The following is a 21,780-nucleotide window of genomic DNA, read 5'->3' as shown; positions in this document are numbered from 1 at the left end:
TAACTTTAGTGCAAGTATGAAACATTTTACGTTAAACACGGCGCCTTTTTAAAACGAAACGTCGACATTTTACGAAGCCTTGAACGCGGCGTCATAAACATGACGGACAGGCTTAACTGGATTTTAACACAAACAAACATTTCTCCTTTTTTTTTTTATTTTTTTTTTTTTTTGTATTAGTATTTATTTCCAAACTATCCATTCCCTTTGTTTAGAATAAGAATTACGTATTAACTAACCCGACATAGTTAGGGAATCCGTACTGCAGAGAAATACTCGAAAGCCAGAAGAGGTAAATGAATATATTATTTACATCCACCAACTATGATTCCCTTCTTTTTTATAACGAAAATGGATTGTACATTCATAGCTCTGTTGAAATTGACAGAACTGAAATATAAACGATCCAGTTCTCACTAGTTTATCGATCGGTCGAAACCTTCAGCAACCTAAGAAAAATCCCGGACAACACGAAATAATCATAAATAATAAATAATCACAAATAATAATTCTGTAAGTCATGAGTTCGAATTCCGCTGGGGTTTTTCCAATTTTTACCTTTTCAAATAGTTTTAAAAGCTATGTTTTTGGTTAAATATTGTAAAATTTGAAAATTCTAAACCGATGAAAGTTTTCCAATTACATAGTACTTTAATCCACCTAATATCTCGACAGATGTCCCATACCACCTTAATATCTTACTTATTCTTTGTTAGTTTCTTGATTTTTTCTAATACACAAACAACTACATGTAATTTAAGACAATCGACGCGCGTGGATAGAACAATTTAGCAACTTTATAAATGCGGGAATTTCACAAAGAAAATCATTTACCAACCGGTACAATAATATACAAGAAAACTGATTAATTAAACAGATGAATAATATATTTTAACTTTAAGCAAGTATTAAGAACAAGCACAGGTCAATGCACTTTCTTTTCAATCTAATTACGTGTGCTTTGAAACCTATAAACCTGGTCATAGATCGTCTACAAATTTTAGTCATTGTGTGGAGATCGTTGTTTAAACCGTGAGTCTAGAATAAATAACATTTATTCAAATAAGACTTTAGTAGTTCAGTCACTGTAAGTATGCACAATCATACATACAGAGAGAGAGAGAGAGAGAGAGAGAGAGAGAGTTTGAGAGTTTATTTCTGTTCAACGTATAGAATATATACAAATTAAACTTCACACTCGCAGTGTAAGAATCACATCAAACATAACAAACAATGTAAGACTAAGTTATTGCTGATCATACTTCTATTATCTTCGGACTTGAAAAACAAAGGAACGACATGTTTTTGTTGTCGACTCGCGGAAGGAGCATGTGATGCAGCTAACGGGCTGAGTATATATTGATAATATATAGCATGTGGACTCTGAAACTGCTTGGTTGAATTTCATCATAATATGCTATTGTGCATTATTTCATCGATTAAAGGATTTAATATATGACAACTAGATTAAATAAATAGCTTATATTAGTGATTTAAAATTAAATGTACGTAAAGTTTAGTCTATCACACACTCTCTCTCTCGTTTCTTGGAACAAGTGATGTAGCCTATAAACAAAAGGTTTCTAAGTGGTTTGATAGAGATGAAGTCTAAAGTTTTAGAAAGGTCACGAAAGACACTTTATCTACTGATTCACTAATTCTGCGCGCTTAAAAAAATGAATACTAGTATTTACATTTTTCAGTGTCTTTGCCTGTGATAACACTACGTATCGATTTTGTACTGTACAGTCCAATAAATTCAAATGACGTATAATTGGGGGGCAAGTGGGGTTTGATTATTTATATTCAAATAATTAACCATACATTTGCTGAAAATAATATGAATATACGGAATAAGGAATCATTGTTTGAGTATTATGAGGTGATAATTTCGGTCGGGGCGTGATTAAATCTATCATAAAGCCCGTCGGGCTTTATTGGATTTGATCACGCCCCGACCTAAATTATCACCTCGTAATACTCAAAGAATGATTCCTTATTCCTTTAATATACCGGTGTATGAAACATGTGCATGTTTTATAGGGGGGAAAAATAGATACTAGTAAATATAAAAATGTTTTACAGAAAGAAAATATAAGTTGAAATTAACTGCAAATATTGCTCTTATCGAGAAGATATAATTGTTTTCATTAATATTTTAGATTTGATATCACTGAATAGAGTAAAACCCGAGACACATTTCCAAAAACGAGCAACGGCGGACTTTTTTTTGGGGGGGGGGGGGGGGTTGGGGATGGGATTAATTTGGTGACAGTCGGCATTTGTCTTGGACAATGTCGTATTCATTTTTCGTCGGCCGACCAATTTTGTGTCCATCGGGCCAAGTCACATTTTTTTTCTGCGTCGGTGGCCGATTCCTTCAGTTAAACCAGTCGTTCAATACTAGTAGTCCATCGAGCAATTCTCGATCATCTTCCGACCTTCGGAAGACAGTTCTTATGTCTGTCGTCGCTCGGTCGATCGACATTTCGGCATTTGGATTTTCTTAAATGTCGGCCGACTGACGATCGAGGGTCAACTGGTCTTTGGGGCGATTTTGACAAATCGGCTGAGGCACTGACGATCAACCGTATACGTATTAGGTTTAACATTTACCGGCTATTGGTTAATATACATGTATAAGCGTAACCCTTTTCCTCGATAAATTGAAGCAATGCCCACGAAGTTACAGGTGAATACTCAGCAATTGCGAACTTGTCTATTTAATCGGCCAACCATCGGAACTAGTCGAAAGTAAAAAAAAATCACGGAAGAGGAAGAAAATATGACAGTATGTCTAACGTCTGTTCTGATTTTACGATTGATTAAACTACTTCGATCACATATGACGGATACAAATGGTCTTAAACATAAACTGTTTACTTAAAGAGGGAATTATTAGTGCTTTAATCAATCCTTTCAATATGTCGGCGATTATTTTGTGTTATGATCTCAACAAAAATCCACTGGAAAAATTCTACATGTGTATATAATCGTTTACATCTAAATAGTGTGTGTGTTGTAATTTTCTATTTATTTATTTATAAATTTATTTTTTTTTTCGGTTGCAATTTCTATTTCTTTTTTCCTTTTGGCTTCTCTTACGTATACAAAAAATCATTTTAGATTTTTATAAGATAAACCCTCTTTCACCGGTAAAAACCGTGTGTTACGCCGAGTAACTCTCCATGTCGGATCGCGTTGTTTGAATTACGTTGTTAAAATGTGCAATTTTCTAATCCTTTTTGCTAAAATTCACATTGTTCACAGTTATTAACCGTCACCATTTTCAGTATATGAATTTGTTATGATACAGAAAATAAGTATGTTAAATATAAAAGTGGTTAATGCATGTGAAAGGTTTTAATTTCAGCAAAGATTATTCATATTTCTATATATTATAACGATTTTTGGAGATCATTCCATGTTTAGCGTACACTAGTGACGTCATAATGAAAAATGACGTCATTTTGGTGCCTGTAGAATTTAGCCAGTATCGAACTTAGTACAATGCACCACATCAAAAAACAAAACTAAGACGTTGAAAATATGATAAATTTTGCGGCCAAATACGGCTAATAACGTCCCTTGTTCTTTATGATCAGCAGCGAAAATTGAAATTCATTTCTGATAAGATAGCCTAATTGATTTATGCATGCTTCCACTGAATAATTTTCTTTCGTCAGGCAAGCTTTTTGGAAAGCTATTAATTGTGTGATTTCTTAGTGGGGCGAAGTTGCAAACCGTTTTCCGGAATTATTTTTATTTTATTTTCAGTTTTACAGCTTAGTGTAACCGGAAGTCTCTAAATGTCAACACATCAGTCAAAACGACAAATGGTTCAACAGCAATATTTCATCAATGACTGAAAGAATAGAAAACCATTAATTAAAAACAGAGAGAAATCAAATATGAAGTCGAGATTTAGTACAGTTGATATTGCTGTGGTTATTAAAGAGTTGAAAAGGTTAGTACAGTTGATATTGCTGTGGTTATTACATGTAAAGAGTTGAAAAGGTTAGTTTGTTTCCTCTCACGCGTTCACCTGTTCACGTGGTAAATACATGTACATTTTGCTATGTTCATCTCACACACTTTATGCAAGGTGTTATTTAATATCACGTTTTGTTAGTTTCACGATAATATACACGTGGTGTATTTTCACGTGGAGGAATCAGGTGTGTTTTTGATGTCTGACCGTTACTTATGTCTTAACACCAATCATCATATTAGAAAAATTAACACCCCTTCTATAATCTTTTGTTTACAAATATTTTCAAATCAAATTCCAGAAAACGACCGAAAATGGGTAAATCTGTAGTAAAACACACGTTTTTCAGCTGTACTGTCTCTTTAATTAAAATTGTTTTTATTAGAAGGTTTGCTCCATATGTGTTGTACTAGTTCTGAAAAGAAAAAAATGCTGAAAATGAATTTAGGAAAACAGAGAGTGACTTAAATGGGTAGCGAAACCCAGGCCGGGCCGGGATTTTCGAAACTGATAACCGGGTTTTGTTGATTTCTTACAAAATACTCATTTGTTCTGTATGAAATTTGCAGGACAACTTTAAAACATCTTTTTTTGTCTTCGCTGAAATTTTTATTATCACAAAATGAGTTTTTCAATATTTATTACCGATTCTCATTTTTCAGGTGACTGAAATGGGTAGCGAACCCGGGTTACACATTTTGGCGATATTAAGAGAATCACATTGATTATTTGGTAATTTGTTGTGTTTAATCATAGCTTTTTTAGTTTAAACACTTAGATAATCCAACAATTCCGTCAAAAAATATCATTTAATAGAATTATGACCTAATATTATAAACCCGGGACGGAACAAAACCGGACACGTTTACCCGGGACAAACCTTTTATTTCCGAAAAAGCGACCAGAGGATGTTAGCTATCACTCATGTGACATTGCCCAGCTCAAACCACGCAAACATTAATACATCTATATAATTTATTTGTAATAATTTACTTTTTATATAGAACCCCAATCATTAAAAATTATAACAGCATATTAATTCGATGTTTCCTGAGCGATGAGTTGAAAGTCAACATACATGTATTTTTTTGTGCATTTTATTTTATTAAAAAACAATTCAGCATACCTACTAAATGTGATTCGTGAGAATCTTAAGATAGCCAACGTGTGCACATCACACGATCGGGTACTAAAATGAGGCATCTGTAATATTAGGCACTATATATATAGAAGACCTGTAAAATAAGCTCAGTCAATTACAATAATTTTATAAATGAATTCACTTTCATCTTCATAGAAGCTGAATGATGAGCACAAATTCCTATAATTAAACTAATTGAAACATATATTTAATACTCGTGTAGCAAGCCAGGAATTGTGATATCATCATACTAATAGGTACATTATGATTCTAATTAGAGCAGGTACCAAGCTAGCAGTGCAGATTTTGCCAGTATTAACAAGTAATTACGATTAATTAAAACCATAACACTACTGAAACTAGCTGAGAAGGATTCATCCTTTTAATCGGTTTAAAAAATAAATGTTCAATAATGAGTTTTAAAATAATTCAGTGATTAGTTCTAATCTTGCTGGTTATCATATTAATTTTCTTTTTATGTTATCATATATTCAGTTTTTGTTCTCGTCGCTTTTTTCGGAAATAAAAGGTTTGTCCCGGGTAAACGTGTCCGGTTTTGTTCCGTCCCGGGTTTGTAATATTTGTCCATAATTCTATCAAATGATATTTTTTGACGGAAATGTTGAATTATCTAAGTATTTAAACTTAAATAGCAATGATAAGATACACAAGTTTCCAAATTCAACAATGTAATTCGCTGAATATCGCCAAAATGTGTAACCCGGGCTCGCTACCCATTTTAGTCACCTGAAAATGAAAATGAATAATTAATATTGAAAAACTCATTCTGTGATAATAAAAACTTCAGCGAAGACAAAACAAGTTGTAATAAAGTATTTCTGCAAATTTCGTGCAGAACTAATAAGTATTTTTAAAGAAATCAACAAAAACCCGGTTATCAGTTTCGAAAATTCCGGCCCGGCCCGGGTTTCGCTACCCATTTTAGTCACACTCAGGAAAACATGACGTTTTGAAATCTTTTCAATTTATGTACCCTTTTTTAAAGGTTTAAGCTACCTCACTACATCAAGGCTTATACTTTTTATGACACTTTCTCACATGATGGTGATTTGAATGTTTTGGGAAATTGTTTTTATCCATACTAAGACATGATAGATTTGATTGAATATCAATGATATCAATATTGAATATCAAATTATCAATTATATTCAATCAAATCTATCATGTCTATGGAATACTTAATCATTGCATAGTGATAAAAGTCTTGTTGATTTAAGGGCTTGTGAGGACAAATCTCAAGTTATTTACTGAAATTGATGAGGGCTAGATGGTCATACCCATTTCAGACTTGGATTTGGATTTTTTGTTTACTAAAAAATATTTATATATGGTCATTAATAATATTTTAATATTTAAGGTAGATCAGATTGATAATTTGTTGACTATAATAGAGAATAAAAGAGGAATGAAAAGTCTGTTTACATTTCAAACACACTCTCTCTCTCTCTCTCGGTCTCTCTCTCTCTCTCTCTCTTCAATGATAATTCTGGAAAATGATATGTATAAAGCCAAGGCATTTGGGCAATCAGTATTTGCTACGCCACTAGTCATACGTATAAGATATAGTACAGTAATTACAGCAAAACTCGTTTATAACGAATTTCAAGGGACCGTAGAAAAAACTTCGTTATAGCCGTAATTCGCTATACGTTTATATCGAATTCATCAAAAATATTATAGCGAATTCGTTATAAAATAATTAAGGGTTTTTCCGGCTAACAGTTTTCTAAACTATCGTAAGATATAAGATAAGTATTACCGTCATTTACAAAAAATGTCAATATAACCATTTCATTTCAATTTTTAAAAAAATTCCATATACTATTTTAATTTGAGTATTTTATATATGCATCTTAAAATTGCATGTTTCTTCAATGAAATTTGAAATGGAAAAAATTTGTTATACAAATGATAAAATACGTTAAAATTTTGCAAGCGGGGGTCTTAAAATTACTTCGTTATAGCCGTAAATTCGTTATAGCCGTGTTCGTTATATACATCAATTTTTTATAGGTTTGTATAAGAAATTTGCCGGGACATGAATAATAATTCGTTATAGCCGTAAATTCGCTATATCCGTGTTCGTTATATTCGAGTTTTGCTGTAATATGAACAATCAAGATGTCGTCATAATTATGTGAATACCATGTATGTCTTACAAAGATTTCTTGCTAAAAAAGTACCCGTAATAATAACTATTTATTTGTATACGACATGTACAATTTTCTCCAATGATTTTTGTATGAATGAGAAATGTTATTTTCTGCTTTCTATCCCAGGTTCTATGGCATGCGAGTTGTTAATGTGTACGACGTGGACTCTAAAACTTACCTCATTAAACTTGGAAAGTAAGTATCATTGCAAGTTTCTGCACAGGATATGGAGTCAGTCTGATTAAAGTTAAAACCTAGCTTTATCTGCTTATGTATATCACTAGCTGCAATAATGTAGCCCTCTCCTGATTTTTTTTCGGGGGGGGGGGGGGGGGGGGGGGGGGGGGGGGAGAGGGCTACTGGTACATTTGCACCATTACGGAGATCCTATGGAATTATAGCCCTCTCCAGTAAACATCAGATATAAAAAAAATCGGAGAGGGCTACATTATTGTAGTTTGTATATCACTAAACTGTTAAAGATTGTTTTAAGAAATTAAATTAAAGGTCATGTCACAGCGATCTTTTAAATATAAATATTTAATGAGATAAATCTGACCAACCACTGATTTTGAACCTGTTCATATCATGTTCAAAGCTGGGCACCTTACATACTGTATGATCGAAATCCCGTGTTTAACTTTTTATTATTTATTCTCTTTTACTTAGACCTGATGATAAAGCAGTCATTTTGATTGAATCCGGTATCCGGATACATGGAACAGAGTATGACTGGCCAAAAAATATGGCACCATCTGGATTTTCCATGAAGGTAGTTGGCTTTTTTGTTTTTCATATAAAACCTGGATGAAAAGCTTTTCAACATGTAAATATCTATATGTATAAACAGAATCACAAATCATCTGTAATTGTCCTTTCTTTACTTTGTGAAGTTGAGAAAGCACATTAAGGGGAGACGACTGGAGAACATCAATCAGTTAGGTATGGACAGAATAGTGGATTTACAGTTTGGTTCGGGAGAGGCAGCTTATCATGTCATTCTGGAGCTCTATGATAGGGTAAGGCTCTCTATTAAAAGCATGGAATCTTCTATCAAGCATGAGTGTACTGTAGATTCCTTATTTTTTGCAAGTACTAAATTCCATAATCCCGTCGCTTTGTATCAAATCACGAGAATATGAAAATTGCGAATGCAGAATTTTTAACCTTATCTCTTATAGTTCTCAACTCTCATAATATACCGGGTAATAGCGAGATTTTGTAAACCGCAAGGGGTGCTTCTTGCTATTTTTATGTGGCTATTAATTCCTTGCTTTTAATTAGGAATCTACCGTATCTATGAATACAACTCAAAATGATGTACCCGTAATATTGCTTGCACATGCAATTATATAACGCTCCAATCACAATTCCAGTTGAGTAGAAAAGAAAATTCTTGTGAATTTTAATTGAATATAAACTATGACATGTGAAAATTAGAAATGCATGCGAGGTGTTTTTTTTGTGTTAAGTTTAAAATTTTGTAAAATAGCACAAAAAAGGTTCAGAAGATTTCATATGGGACAAAATTAAAAATTCATGTTTGGATCTTGGTGTTTTTGAAATTCTCTCAACTGAAAAGATTTTGATCATATTTGCTCAAATTGTATTTAGCTATTGGCTCCATGAATATCAATTGATAATCAATTTTGTGCATCTGATTTCAGTTAATTGTCAGTTCTGATTTCTATTGAGTTTTATAACTTGTAAAAAGACAATAAATTTAAACTACATTTTTTGGAGGGTATTTTTCATGTAGGGAAATGTGGTCCTGACAGATTTTGAATTCACCATATTGAATATCCTGAGACCGCGTACTGATACTTGCCAGGATGTAAAGTTTGCCGTCAGGGAGACGTACCCAGTCAGTGCTGCTAAACAACACTCTGTACCCTCCAATGAGAAGTAATACTGTATACTTTTACCTTTTTAGTCAACATACAGGGTATAAAAAAAACCCCTGTACTGTAAAACTCATTTAATAGGAACAAAGATATAGCAAATCTTGGATATAGCAAAGTTTTTTGGAGTCCCTGGTAAAATACAGAACAAATCCTTGTAAAATTTTATGGTTAAAACGAACCCATTAAATGCAAATTTACGGATTAAGCGAACTGATTTTGAACCCAATAGAGGTGAAAAATAATGAAATTCACATTATTTATAACAAATTATTTTAAAGCTGCTTGGTCCGTTTTTTTTGTTATTATACATGTAATATCAAATAATTTTCCATACAAACCATTTTATCTTAGAAAGTTATGGACTTTCTCCTATTTACACCAGCAGAATCGGTCCTCTTTCAAAGTTAGAAATATTCAAAGTAAATAAAAAAAATTTCTCTTTGGGCAAACGAAAAAAACAACCCCAAAATGCATCATGGAATGTTTAGAATAGGGAACTGTTTGGTTACAACTGATTAAGGTTATTCAACTCCCATGCTATGCATTGATTGTAAACAAAGCAAACTTCAGAAATATTAGCAAACAAAACATACACGTGTTTATCTGTAATTTGTCCGAACAATAGACATTTGTTTATAGCGATGTCAAAGTCCTAATACAACCATACCTGTCTTGACGTCAGGGTTGAATGTTAACATGAGGCAAAATAACACGATACTCTATTTATGTTGTTTGTTTTTTTTAACAAATTTTGTACATAATTTTGTTCATTGAAATTTGGCTGAATTTGTTAAGGAAAACTATTGCAATGTCTATCATTATACATAAACTTAGCATAACTATCGTTTAAAAATGTACACAAAATTTGATATAAAATCGGACCAAGCACCTTTAAATTGCTAAAAGTTAAAGGTCCTAAGGTGTTTTCTACAATTGAGTTTTACTGTATAAGTAAAGAAACCTGGTATACTTTAATTGTTCACTTTATTTTTACTGAGATACTTGTTTAGTTTATGAGCAATTTATTGAAAATATGGAAATTTGATAAGCACAATGCTATTAATTGCCTGTAGAGTGGATCTTTAACCATCCATGTTGAAAAGGTTTTTTTTTATATATCTTACAGATTACGAGAAGTTATACTGGCAGCAAAAGTTGGAGATGTTTTAAAGAAAGTCCTTTTACCGCATTTGGGTAAGAAAAGATCCTTTGATGGATAGACATATTATGATTAGTACATGTTTAACATATACATGTATTTTTTATATAGACCTGTAAAAAAAAAATCAACAAAAGCAAAAGAATCAATTAATGATGAAATGCTATGTTATTTAACAAATGTTTTTCATTACTAAGTATTGGGTACATGTTTTATAATAAAGTTAGTAATGTATTCTATGTATTTTTCATGTACCAAAAATTACAGAATTGCATTAATAAAAAAAAGAGGTCTTTCAACTTTCAACTTACTCTCTGATAAGCTTAGTTAGTTGTATGGGAGACAGGTGATCCATTAACGACTCAGGTGCAGATAATTGTATGATTGATGGTTTCTTTACTAATGATGAAATGTAAATCCATTATTAATAAGGAATACTTTACATGACTATACATGTATTTAGTACAATTTAGTTACTTGTATTTCTCTTAAAATATTGAAGTGTGTGAAGTAAGCTATACGTTTGGACATCAAATAGGATTTTTGCTTAAGTATATTAAATTCTTGTCTATTAAAAATAAACTGACAGTAGATTTTTAATGAAGGGTAAATGATTCACCAAAATTATATCAGTCAAAATTAATGGTATACCGTACCGAAAACCTCATAGAAAGACAACTCGTCGAATGCGACAACTCATCACAAGTCATCTAATTGAAAGAATAACTTACTGATGCAACATGTTACAGAACGACAACTCGTGGATAAACAACTCAAAGATTTCTCTGAAATGAAAATCTTTGAACGCTTCTCAGATTATTTTTTCATTCTCAGTTAACGCATGGCTAAGGGAGGTAGAGATTTCACCTTTATTCCGTCTCAACAACCTGTCATACAATGGTTTCGTATAACTATGCCAATGGAAAAATGAAAAAAAAAAAACTCATTGGGATGTAAATGGAGCGATTAAAAAGCAATTTAATTCAATGTGAAAAGTCATGTTTATTGGTATAAACATTTGGAAATAAGAAAATTTTAATTGAATTATGCAAACTTTTTGAAAATCAATTTTCATCAAGTACTGTGTGTCATATTTGGGCCCAAATCATTATATGTTTAGACTAAGATACAACAGCTTAACAATGCAAAATAGATGATAGATAAATAAACAAGGCAATATTTTCGGCAAAGATGGAACATACTTAGTAATTTTGGCATATGTGGATGCCATTATTCAAAAAGGGAGGGGGGGGGTTAAGTACATGAACTCAGTATCTAGCCTTTGCAATACAATTATGAAGTATTAAGTTTCCAATTCTGTTTGATTGATGACTTTCTTGAATTTTATAAGACTTACTGAACTATGGCCAAAAATGTATTGGATTTATTCTAATTATAGATTATGGACCGGCAGTGACGGAGCATTGCTTACAGTGTATTGGATTTCCGGAAAATGTCAAGGTCGGAAAAGGATTCAGTGTCACAGAAGGTCTGAGAGCATCATGGATATGGATGTTACATATAACTTCAAATGTTTATTGCTGTATTGATCTTCCTTTTTGATTAAATGTTTTTAATATTTTTGTGAAACAGATATGGATAAACTTACAAGTGCAATAGAATTGGCAGAATCCCTATTGAAAACTTTATCCGAGGAACCTTGCCAGGTAGGATTTTTTTTTTTTTATAAAAATGTGCATTGTCATTTATTTAAACCATTATCTGATGTTAAAAAATGATTTAAGAACGACTTTTGCTTTTTATAAATGATAAGGAATTGGGGAAAATTGTATACTGTTTATCATTGTCTTGGTGATCATATGCTCTACAGGGTGTTATTGTCCAAAAGAAAGAAAAGCGAGCAGCAGTGAAAGAAGGGGAGAATGCTGAGTTGTTAACGTAAGTCTTAAAGCTTGTGTAGGTAGGAATGAAAACATTATGATACTGTCTCTGTCCACCATTTTTGTTGGTAACAAAAGCATTTTAAGAGAACTACTAGGTGAAGCGCTAATGTCAAGAAATTTAATTTAAATTTCCCCTTTTTTGCAAGGATTTTGTACAGTTATAAAATGTATTTGAGATTCTGGAGATTGTGTCTTGATATATTGCAGGTATGAAGAATTCCATCCATTGCTATTCAAACAATTTGAGAACAAACCTCACAGCATATTTGATAACTTCAATAAATCGGTGGATGAATTTTTCTCTCAGATAGAGAGCCAGAAATTAGACATGAAAGCTTTGCAACAGGTGTGTATCTTTTCAATTGACAGTTGAATGCTTGGACATGTACTGGTATATCTATGAAGTTTTTAATCACATTTTTTGAAAAGGAAATTAATTTTGATAATAACATACTGTAGAAGCAGAAATATTCATTGAGGATTTAATTTTGTTATTTTTGATGGCAAATGAAATTAAATCCATGATGAATTTTTAACCAAAGTATTACTGAATACAAAGACATTACGATATGACAAAATTAAATGCCAACGAAATTTTATTTGGTACAAAAACAACAAAATTTTGACCCAACGAAAATATGTGCTTCTACAGTATTAATGACATTGTGCAAATAAAAAATGATTTTTAAAAATTAAAATAGGGTGGGATAATTTTGGAGAGGAAGTGTAATTGTAAAAGTTTATTTGTTCAATGTGTTCTATTTCCAGTCAAAGTTCTGTAACTCTTCCAAATGTTAATGAGTATATACAATCAAACACGGTGATAGTGAACACGCTTATAATGAATTGACGCTTACGGCAAAGTGAATTTCATTCCCCGAGACTTTACAACATGTTGTAAACTTGACGGATATAATGAATTATGCGTATAACGAAGTAAAATCGCTATCCCTGGCACTTCGTTTTAAGCGTGTTTTAATGTACAGACCCTGAAACGTACTACTACACCAAAAAAGCGTGCGACTTTCGTGCGAGAAACGTTTCGTGTAAACCATTTAGCGTTTCTTGTAAACCGTTTAGCGTTTCTTGTAAACCGTTTAGCGTTTCGTGTGAATCGTGAAGCGTTTAGTGTAAACCGTTTAGCGTTTCAGGCAAAGCGTGCAGCGTTTCGGGCACAGCATGTAAATCGTTTCGGGCAAAGCGTGCGAGAACCGTGTGAACCGTTCATCAGATTTCATTCGGAACTCGCTGACAATTTAATTGTTTCAAAATAGCGCTCATGGTAAACATTACTTTAAACTGTTTGTGAAAAAAAATATAAGAAATGATATACTTATCTTTTTACAAAATTGAATTAATTTTTAACAAACAAAAGAAAAGTACGCGTATTGAAACAACGCTAGTTACTGAGACTATTCGGCTGTGTACAACCAGTACACATAACCTCGGACATGGGGTAAGACCTGCACCTGACTGAACCTGTCAATCAAACTCTGTGTAATCGTTTTCATTGGATGACCATCTTTTTTTGTCAATAGCCAATAGAAATTTAATGACTTCAAGGTAGTCGGAATCAGTATTTGATGACGCACACAATTTCAATGATAGATTATTTAACATTAATTTGAGCAAAATTAAATGTAAACATAGAAAGGAAATATTCTGTTCATTTCTATGATCAAATGCGGAAAGTAAATTCTTCTGAATCCCGATTAAAAATATTTCTACAAGTTATTATTTTAATTATTTAAACACTGATAACGGAAACAACAAGTAATTAACACACTAAAATTTCCCTAAAATATACACATGCAATTAATTATTATGGGAATCTATATGCACTGTACTAAATTCAAATAGATTATGATAGATAGATGTATATTGTACACCATTATGCGAGGCGCCCGTTATGTATACGAATATTGAGACAAAAAATTAAATCATTTTTTATTTTTTGTTCTATCCAAAACAGTAATGACAACTTTCTTTATTGTTCAATCGATTGATTTTTTTCTGTGATATTATGTACAGAACATTTATTTACGCGAATGATTTGACATAAGAAAATAATCAATCGGTTGTTTTATAGCATTTTTCTAACTCATGTGACTAATTTTATTTTACATAACTTTCAAAATTATCAATGTAAATAATTACAGGTTTATTTTCTGTTAGTATTTTTACATCGTATTCTCTGAAACCAATAAAAATATTAATGTGAGAAGAAAAAAAGATCCCGCCAAATGCTGAAAACCCGATTTCAGTTTGTAATCATACGGATTTTATTTTTGGTATTGAATATTGTGTTACCGTAACTTTTTTCTCTGGAATTTTTATTATTAACGGCACTAATAAGAATCATGGATATTTCTTTTGAGCAATAAATATATTTATAGAAGTAATATTTTTGGCTATTTCTGTGAATATATAATTTTTGGCGTAAAATATAAGTACCAAATTAATTTAATTAATTAATTCAACACTTATGTACATATATGTTTCTAATATCAGTATTTCTATTATTTCATGTTTTCTTCAAATTAATTCTTACTAACAGAGTCAGGGTAAAAATCCGAGAGAAACCGAATCGATCAGGATAAAAGCGTGTCCAAAGCGTGTGAAAAGCGAGCAAATCATTTCGTGCGAGAATCGTTTCGTGTAAACCGTTCAGCGTTTCGTGTATATCGTTTAGCATTTCGGGCAAAGCGTGCAGCGTTTCGTGTAAACCGTTCAGCGTTTCCTGTGAACCGTTAAGCGAGCGTGTAGCGAGCGTGCAGCGAGCGTGTGGTGTAGTAGTACGTTTCAGGGTCTGTACATGTATACTGCATGATAGCAATGCACATGTTAATACAATTATTATGATACAGTGCAGTTATCTTTAGTTCAAGTGTGTCATCATACTGGAATAAATATAAGGATCTCCCTATAGTTATGTGTTTCTTTATCCCCAGGTCTTGGGATAGACACAAATCATCAACTCATTGAATAACATTATTTCAAAAATTCTAGGAGATTTTCTTATCCCTTGTTTTAACAATTGTTTTACATGTTCATGTAGGAATAAACTCTTTATTGGTTGGCTTTGGGAGAACAAATATACTTACTTCAATTCAACATAATTATGCAGACAGGAATATTTTTCTTCTTTGGAGTTATTACATTCTTTTTACGACAATTCTAAAGAAGAAACATTTTTAATAGAGAATTTAAAATTGAAAGCAAGTTTTATTAATTTATTCTGATATATGGTAGCCATATGGAGGAAATTAAGGTCATTGTGAATTTACTTTACAGTGAAATTCGGTTAAAGCAAACACGCTCATAATGAATTGACGCGTACAGCAAAGTGATATTCATTCCCCATGACTTTATTATTTATTGTAAACTTGTTGGATATAGTGAATAACGATAATAACAAAGCAAAATTGCATGTCCCTGGCACTTCGTGATTAGCATATTTTACTGTATCTGTAATTACTGAAACGTATTGTTTGGATATATATAATGAATTCTGGATAATTATAGCAATTAAAACCAAAAGTCCATAGGTCCATACATGTATATAGGACTTCATTATTATAATAATTAGTTTTATTAGCTCACCTGAGCTGAAAGCTCAAGTGAGCTATTCTGATCACATTTTGTCTGTCGTCCGTCTGTCCGTCCGTCCGTCCGTCTGTCCGTAAACTTTTTACATTTTCAACATCTTCTCAAGAACCACTGGGCCAATTTCAACCAAACTTGGCACAAATCATCCTTAGGCAAAGGGGATTCAAAGTTGTGAAAATTAAGGGTCACACCCGTTTTCAAGGGGAGATAATTAGAAATTCATGAACAATTTCGAGAAATTTTCAAAAATCTTCTTCTCAAGAACCAGAAAGCAATGAAAGCTGAAACTTGTGTGGAAGCATCCTCAGGTAGTGTAGATTCAAAGTTGTGAAATTCATGACCCCCGGGGGTAGGGTGGGGCCACAATGGGGGGTCGAAGTTTTACATAGGAATATATAGAGTAAATCTTTAAAAATCTTCTTCTCAGAAACTAAACAGCCAGGAAAGCTGAAACTTGTGTGGAAGCATCCTCAGGTAGTGTAGATTCAAAGTTGTGAAATTCATAACCCCCGATGGTAGGGTGGGGCCACAATGGGGGGGTCGAAGTTTTACATAGGAATATATAGAGTAAATCTTTAAAAATCTTCTTCTCAGAAACTAACGGCCAGGAAAGCTGAAACTTGTGTGGAAGCATCCTCAGGTAGTGTAGATTCAAAGTTGTGAAATTCATAACCCCCTGGGTAGGGTGGGGCCACAATGGGGGGTCAAAGTTTTACATAGGAATATATAGAGAAAATCTTTAAAAATCTTCTGCTCAGAAACTAAACAGCCAGGAAAGCTGAAACTTGTGTGGAGGCATCCTCAGGTAGTGTAGATTCAAAGTTGTGAAAATCATGATCCCTGGGGGTAGGGTGGGGCACAATGGGGGGTCGAAGTTTTACATAGGAATATATAGAGTAAATCTTTAAAAATCTTCTGCTCAGAAACTAATCAGCCAGGAAAGCTGAAACTTGTGTGGAAGCATCCTCAGGTAGTGTAGATTCAAAGTTGTGAAATTCATGACCCCGGGGTAGGGTGGGGCCACAATGGGGGGTCGAAGTTTTACATAGGAATATATAGAGTAAATCTTTAAAAATCTTCTTCTCAGAAACTAAACAGCCAGGAAAGCTGAAACTTGTGTGGAGGCATCCTCAGGTAGTGTAGATTCAAAGTTGTGAAAATCATGATCCCTGGGGGTAGGGTGGGGCACAATGGGGGGTCGAAGTTTTACAAATGAATATATAGAGTAAATCTTTAAAAATCTTCTTCTCAGAAACTAATCAGCCAGGAAAGCTGAAACTTGTGTGGAAGCATCCTCAGGTAGTGTAGATTCAAAGTTGTGAAAATCATGATCCCTGGGGGTAGGGTGAGGCCACATTGGGGGGGGGGAGGTGTTAAAATTTTACATAGAAATAAATAGAGTAAATCTTTAAAAATCTTTTTCTCAGGAACTAATCAGCCAAGAAAGGTGAAACTTTTGTTGAAGCATCCTCAGGCAGTGTAGATTCAAAGTTGTGAAAATCATGATCCCTGGGGGTAGGGTTGGGCACAATGGGGGATCGAAGTTTTACATAGGAATATAAAAAGTAAATCTTTAAAAATCTTCTTCTCAGAAACTAAACAGCCAGGAAAGCTGAAACTTGTGTGGAAGCATCCTCAGGTAGTTTAGATTCAAAGTTGTGAAAATCATGATCCCTGGTGGTAGGGTGAGGCCACATGGGAGGGGAGGGTGTTAAAGTTTTACATAGGAATATATAAAGTAAATCTTTAAAAATCTTCTTCTCAGAAACTAATCAGCAAGATGATTCTTTATAATTGTTAAAACTTTGGCTCCAGAACAATTCTTCGGCCTCTCAAGAAGGTTCAGAGTTTGATGTAGCTAAATACCCCATATATAAACAATTGTAAAGGATCTTTTTGAGAACTGCAATACTCAACATGTGATATGACTATAAAATTAAAGCAGGCAGCTATTTTTTCATTAGAATCTTTTTGTATTACTGTATTGAGTTATTGCCCTTGATTTATTGATTCTTGATTATTTTAATTAATGCATCCACTGTTAACCAATTATTGTGATGATTATTTTTATACAATAATAAATATTAAATATTCAATGTATATAATTTGTTCTGCATAAGAAGTTTGGGGTTAGGCCGGATTAGTGTGCTTATTTTTGATTTCCAATTTTTAGATACTATGAATTATTTTAGGCCGGCACATATATAGGGACAGTGTCTATTGCATGAAGCGACTGTTTGGGGTTAAACTTGAACAGGTATGGAAAGATTGAGTGTATGAACATCCCTGCTCTATCTAATCTACGTGTTTTCTAACCTTCGATACAAAGTGTGCGGTCATTCCTGCCTTGTATTGCATTAAGACAAGTGTGCAGTCATACCTGCTTGTATTGGTGGTGGTTGCGGCGGAGCACTAATGTATGGTCATCCCTGCTGGTGTTCAGGCCTCTCTAGCGCATGTGTGCGGCACTCCCTGCTTGCGTTAGGTTGAGCTGTTGGCGCAAGTGTGCGGTCATCCCTGCTTGCGTAAACGTTGGTACCTGTTGAGTTGCGTAGGTGTGCGGTCATCCCTGCCTGCGTAATGTTGAGTCCCTATATATGTGCAGGAGCGGTGATTAAAGTCTGCTCTTGTAAATATTGGCAGCAATCAGGGCTATCCGAGTTCCAAGGGGGAAAAAGGGATTTTATTAATACAGGATCTACATGTATTATTGTACATTGTCCAGATTGTTTGTATTATGACTCCATTAAGCTGACTTTATCATACCTATTGTTCCTCAGGTGAACGATGTAGCCCATGGGCCTCTTGTTTTTATTCTTACTAATATTAAATCACCAACCTCATTTTTTCCAGGAAAAATCAGCCCTGAAAAAGCTGGATAACATCAAAAAAGATCATGAAAAGAGGATAGAAGGGCTGCAGAAAGAACAGGAAACGGACATTAACAAGGGTCGTCTGATAGAACTAAATCTACCACTGGTAAGATATACCGTAATTTAAGCTATTGCATCACAGTACTAGTGGAACTCCTTAATGATATCATTATTCAGACCTTTTGAATGTTTGTTGATCATGTGATACAAACCAAACATGAAGAATATATCTTGTTAAAAAAAAAAACAATGTCAGTTTATAAATGTGTGACAAAAACTTGGTATTGTGCAGTCATGCATAGATTTCTTATTCTGTGACACATTACTTGTGATATGCAAATTCAATTAGCTTGTTCTTTAACCATTATTTATACATTGTACCTCTCTTATTCTGTAAAACTTGCTTTTTTATAGTTTAGATTTATCAGATAACAAGGCTTTGACCACGTTCTCTGCACATACCATGTATATCTACAGTACTGTGTAAAAAATACTAAAATCATTCATCAGTAGGATTCTATTCTGGCACTGTACAACTTGAAAGAAAAAAATTAATTTTGGTCCTGTTACTTGTACTTTTACATGATTGTACAATGTTTACATGTATATCAAATATCCAGATGTTGATTGCGATTTTGAATTAAACAGTACACTGAATACTGTAGGTGTACTTCAGTTATTATTTGATTTTTGATTTTTCACTAGTTATTTCATTAGTTATTTCACTAGTTATTTCACTTACTGATGTACCTGATTGTAGGTGGACCAGGCCCTGTTGATTGTGAGGAGTGCCCTGGCCAATCAGATCGACTGGACGGAGATTGAGAACCTGGTGCATGAGGCCCAGCTACAGGGTGACCCCGTGGCATCCTGTATCACCAGCCTCAAGCTGGACTCCAACATGATCACTCTGCTACTCAGGTGAGCTAGGCCTTGTCTGGGACCCAAGTCTGTTTTGCCTCTGCCTAGAATGATGCAACATCAATAGACAAAGGGTGTCGCATAATTTAAAAAAAAAAAATTATTAACAATTTTGTTTCTATATACAGGTGAATCTCGATAACTTGAACTTCAGGGGACCATGATTAAACTTCGAGAGATCAAGAGTTCGAGAGATCGAAAGTTTAAAAAAATCCGGAAATTTTTGTTCCGGTCATTTTGGTTCTAGAATTATAGTAGCTGGAAATTTATATTTATAACATGGAAGGATAGTCTTACATGATTTCAATCGTATTTTCTGCTACATTACTTCAAATTAAACAATATAGAACTTACTTGTGTGGTTATTAAGTGCATTTTTTCACGTTAAAAATCTTTTAAGCATATTATGTTCTCTTAATCATTACGTTAGAATATTTTAAATAAAGAGCATTTACCGTAACTTTCACAAGTTGTTGAAGTTAATAGATCACTTACAAATTACCTATCTACCCTTTGAAGAAAGCAAGGGGTAGTGTCATTTACGTAATCAACCAATTAACACTACCACGCTAGCCCCCATGAGTTCACTCAACCATCCAGGTAAGGTCCACGGGTAGCTATAATTTTACGCTTGATCGGCCGCGTGTGAACACAGCAACCACTTCGAGTAATCAAGAGTGAAAAACAATGAAATATGTGTAACGGGACCCAGGTGTTACTTCGAGAGATCAAGAACTTCGAGAGATCGGAGTTCGAGAGATCAAGAGTAAATTTGCTTAGTTACATGTATATAGAGAAAAAAATTGGGACCGTGAGTTCACTTCGAGAGATCAAGAACTTCGAGAGATCGAAGTTCGAGCCATCGAGTGTCAACTGTAATAGATATAATGATATAAATCCCCCTACTTTTAATCAAATTTGGGATGAAAAAAGTGTGTACTATACACAAGACTTTACCCTGGTACTCATTTTCACCCAATTTCAATCCACCAATCTGTGTAGTCTTTCAAGTTGTAGAATAATTTTGATTCAGAATCTGAAAAAGTATTTCCTTGAGATGCTATTATTGATAATATATTGAATTGAACTGTTTATCTTCTGCAGGGATCCATACAGATACAGCGATGATGAGTATGATGATGATGATGATGATGATGATGTACTCAAACCAACTAAAGTGGACATTGATATTTCAATGAGTGCTTATGGCAATTCTAGGAAGTATGTATATCATATTTTACATTCTATAAATTTCTTTGATATCTTGTAATATTTTCTAAATGTCATTGGATGCATATATAAATAGGCATGAATATTTACAAATATTTACCTATCTTCAATTTTACATTATGTTGAGAGCGTTTTGGAACATATATACCGTACATATACATGTAAGAACCAAGACTAAGGTGGTTATGTTGTTTGTTAAACAAATACATGTATATATTAAGAAAGACTAGTCTAAGTTTGCATTATCTAAGTTTGAGGCAGATACTAGGAACATACATACAGTGAAACACTAACCAAATGTAATTTATCGGCAATAATACTGGTAATTTGTTAAAACTTACAAGTGTATTTCTTTTATGTAATGGTTATAAATAATACTCATGAGATACGGCTTGGCTATATGCATAATTATATAATTATGATTATCTGGCTCAAGTCCAAGTAAACATATATACATGTATATGGATGACAATTACGTAAGTGAAATCATCCAAAGATTAGTTTTCCCTGATAAATGAATTCAATATAATATGGTAATAATGAATTATCAGGAAATGAGTGTAAAGGGGCATGGTCACGATTTTGGTCAAATTCTATTTTTCTGTTTTTATTATTCATAATGCTTTAGGAATGCATTTCTAGTTATCAAGTGAAATTTGAGAGCCAGTTGTAGAGTTATAAGCAAGATACAGGTCTCAGAATTCCTTGTCATGTAAACAAGGCTCATGCCCTGTTTTTGTTTACATAGGTTCAATATACCAGTAAAAAATCTTTTTTAAGTTGATTTTCTATCTACTTCTCATTTTAAGCATAAATAAACAGTTCCCACGTTTAACTCATTCATTTTAGGTCTAAAACTGGAATTTTTACTTCA

The 21,780-nt window shown here is 33.3% G+C and overlaps 1 protein-coding gene across 2 annotated transcripts in view; it reads left to right on the top strand.

Annotated features, from left to right (window-relative positions):
• Positions 1-3,811: 3,811 nt before the first annotated feature.
• Positions 3,812-21,780, top strand: part of LOC128176536 (ribosome quality control complex subunit NEMF-like) — a 29,711-nt gene continuing 11,742 nt past the window's right edge. For both annotated transcript variants that reach the window (XM_052842945.1, XM_052842944.1), the window contains exons 1-13: positions 3,812-3,967; positions 7,433-7,501; positions 7,976-8,078; positions 8,200-8,325; positions 9,066-9,211; positions 10,337-10,404; positions 11,769-11,858; positions 11,963-12,036; positions 12,201-12,268; positions 12,481-12,619; positions 18,736-18,861; positions 19,516-19,676; positions 20,781-20,897. In XM_052842945.1, coding sequence (XP_052698905.1) covers positions 3,912-3,967; positions 7,433-7,501; positions 7,976-8,078; positions 8,200-8,325; positions 9,066-9,211; positions 10,337-10,404; positions 11,769-11,858; positions 11,963-12,036; positions 12,201-12,268; positions 12,481-12,619; positions 18,736-18,861; positions 19,516-19,676; positions 20,781-20,897 — 1,343 coding nt within the window. In that variant the 5' untranslated portion in view covers positions 3,812-3,911. The remainder of the gene's footprint in view (positions 3,968-7,432; positions 7,502-7,975; positions 8,079-8,199; positions 8,326-9,065; positions 9,212-10,336; positions 10,405-11,768; positions 11,859-11,962; positions 12,037-12,200; positions 12,269-12,480; positions 12,620-18,735; positions 18,862-19,515; positions 19,677-20,780; positions 20,898-21,780) is intronic.

The sequence above is a fragment of the Crassostrea angulata genome, chromosome 3 (genome assembly GCF_025612915.1).
Source record: "Crassostrea angulata isolate pt1a10 chromosome 3, ASM2561291v2, whole genome shotgun sequence".
NCBI classification, from domain to species: Eukaryota; Metazoa; Mollusca; class Bivalvia; order Ostreida; family Ostreidae; genus Magallana; species Magallana angulata.
Note: the sequence above shows the minus strand (reverse complement) of the source record. Positions and strands in the feature narration are given on the sequence as shown.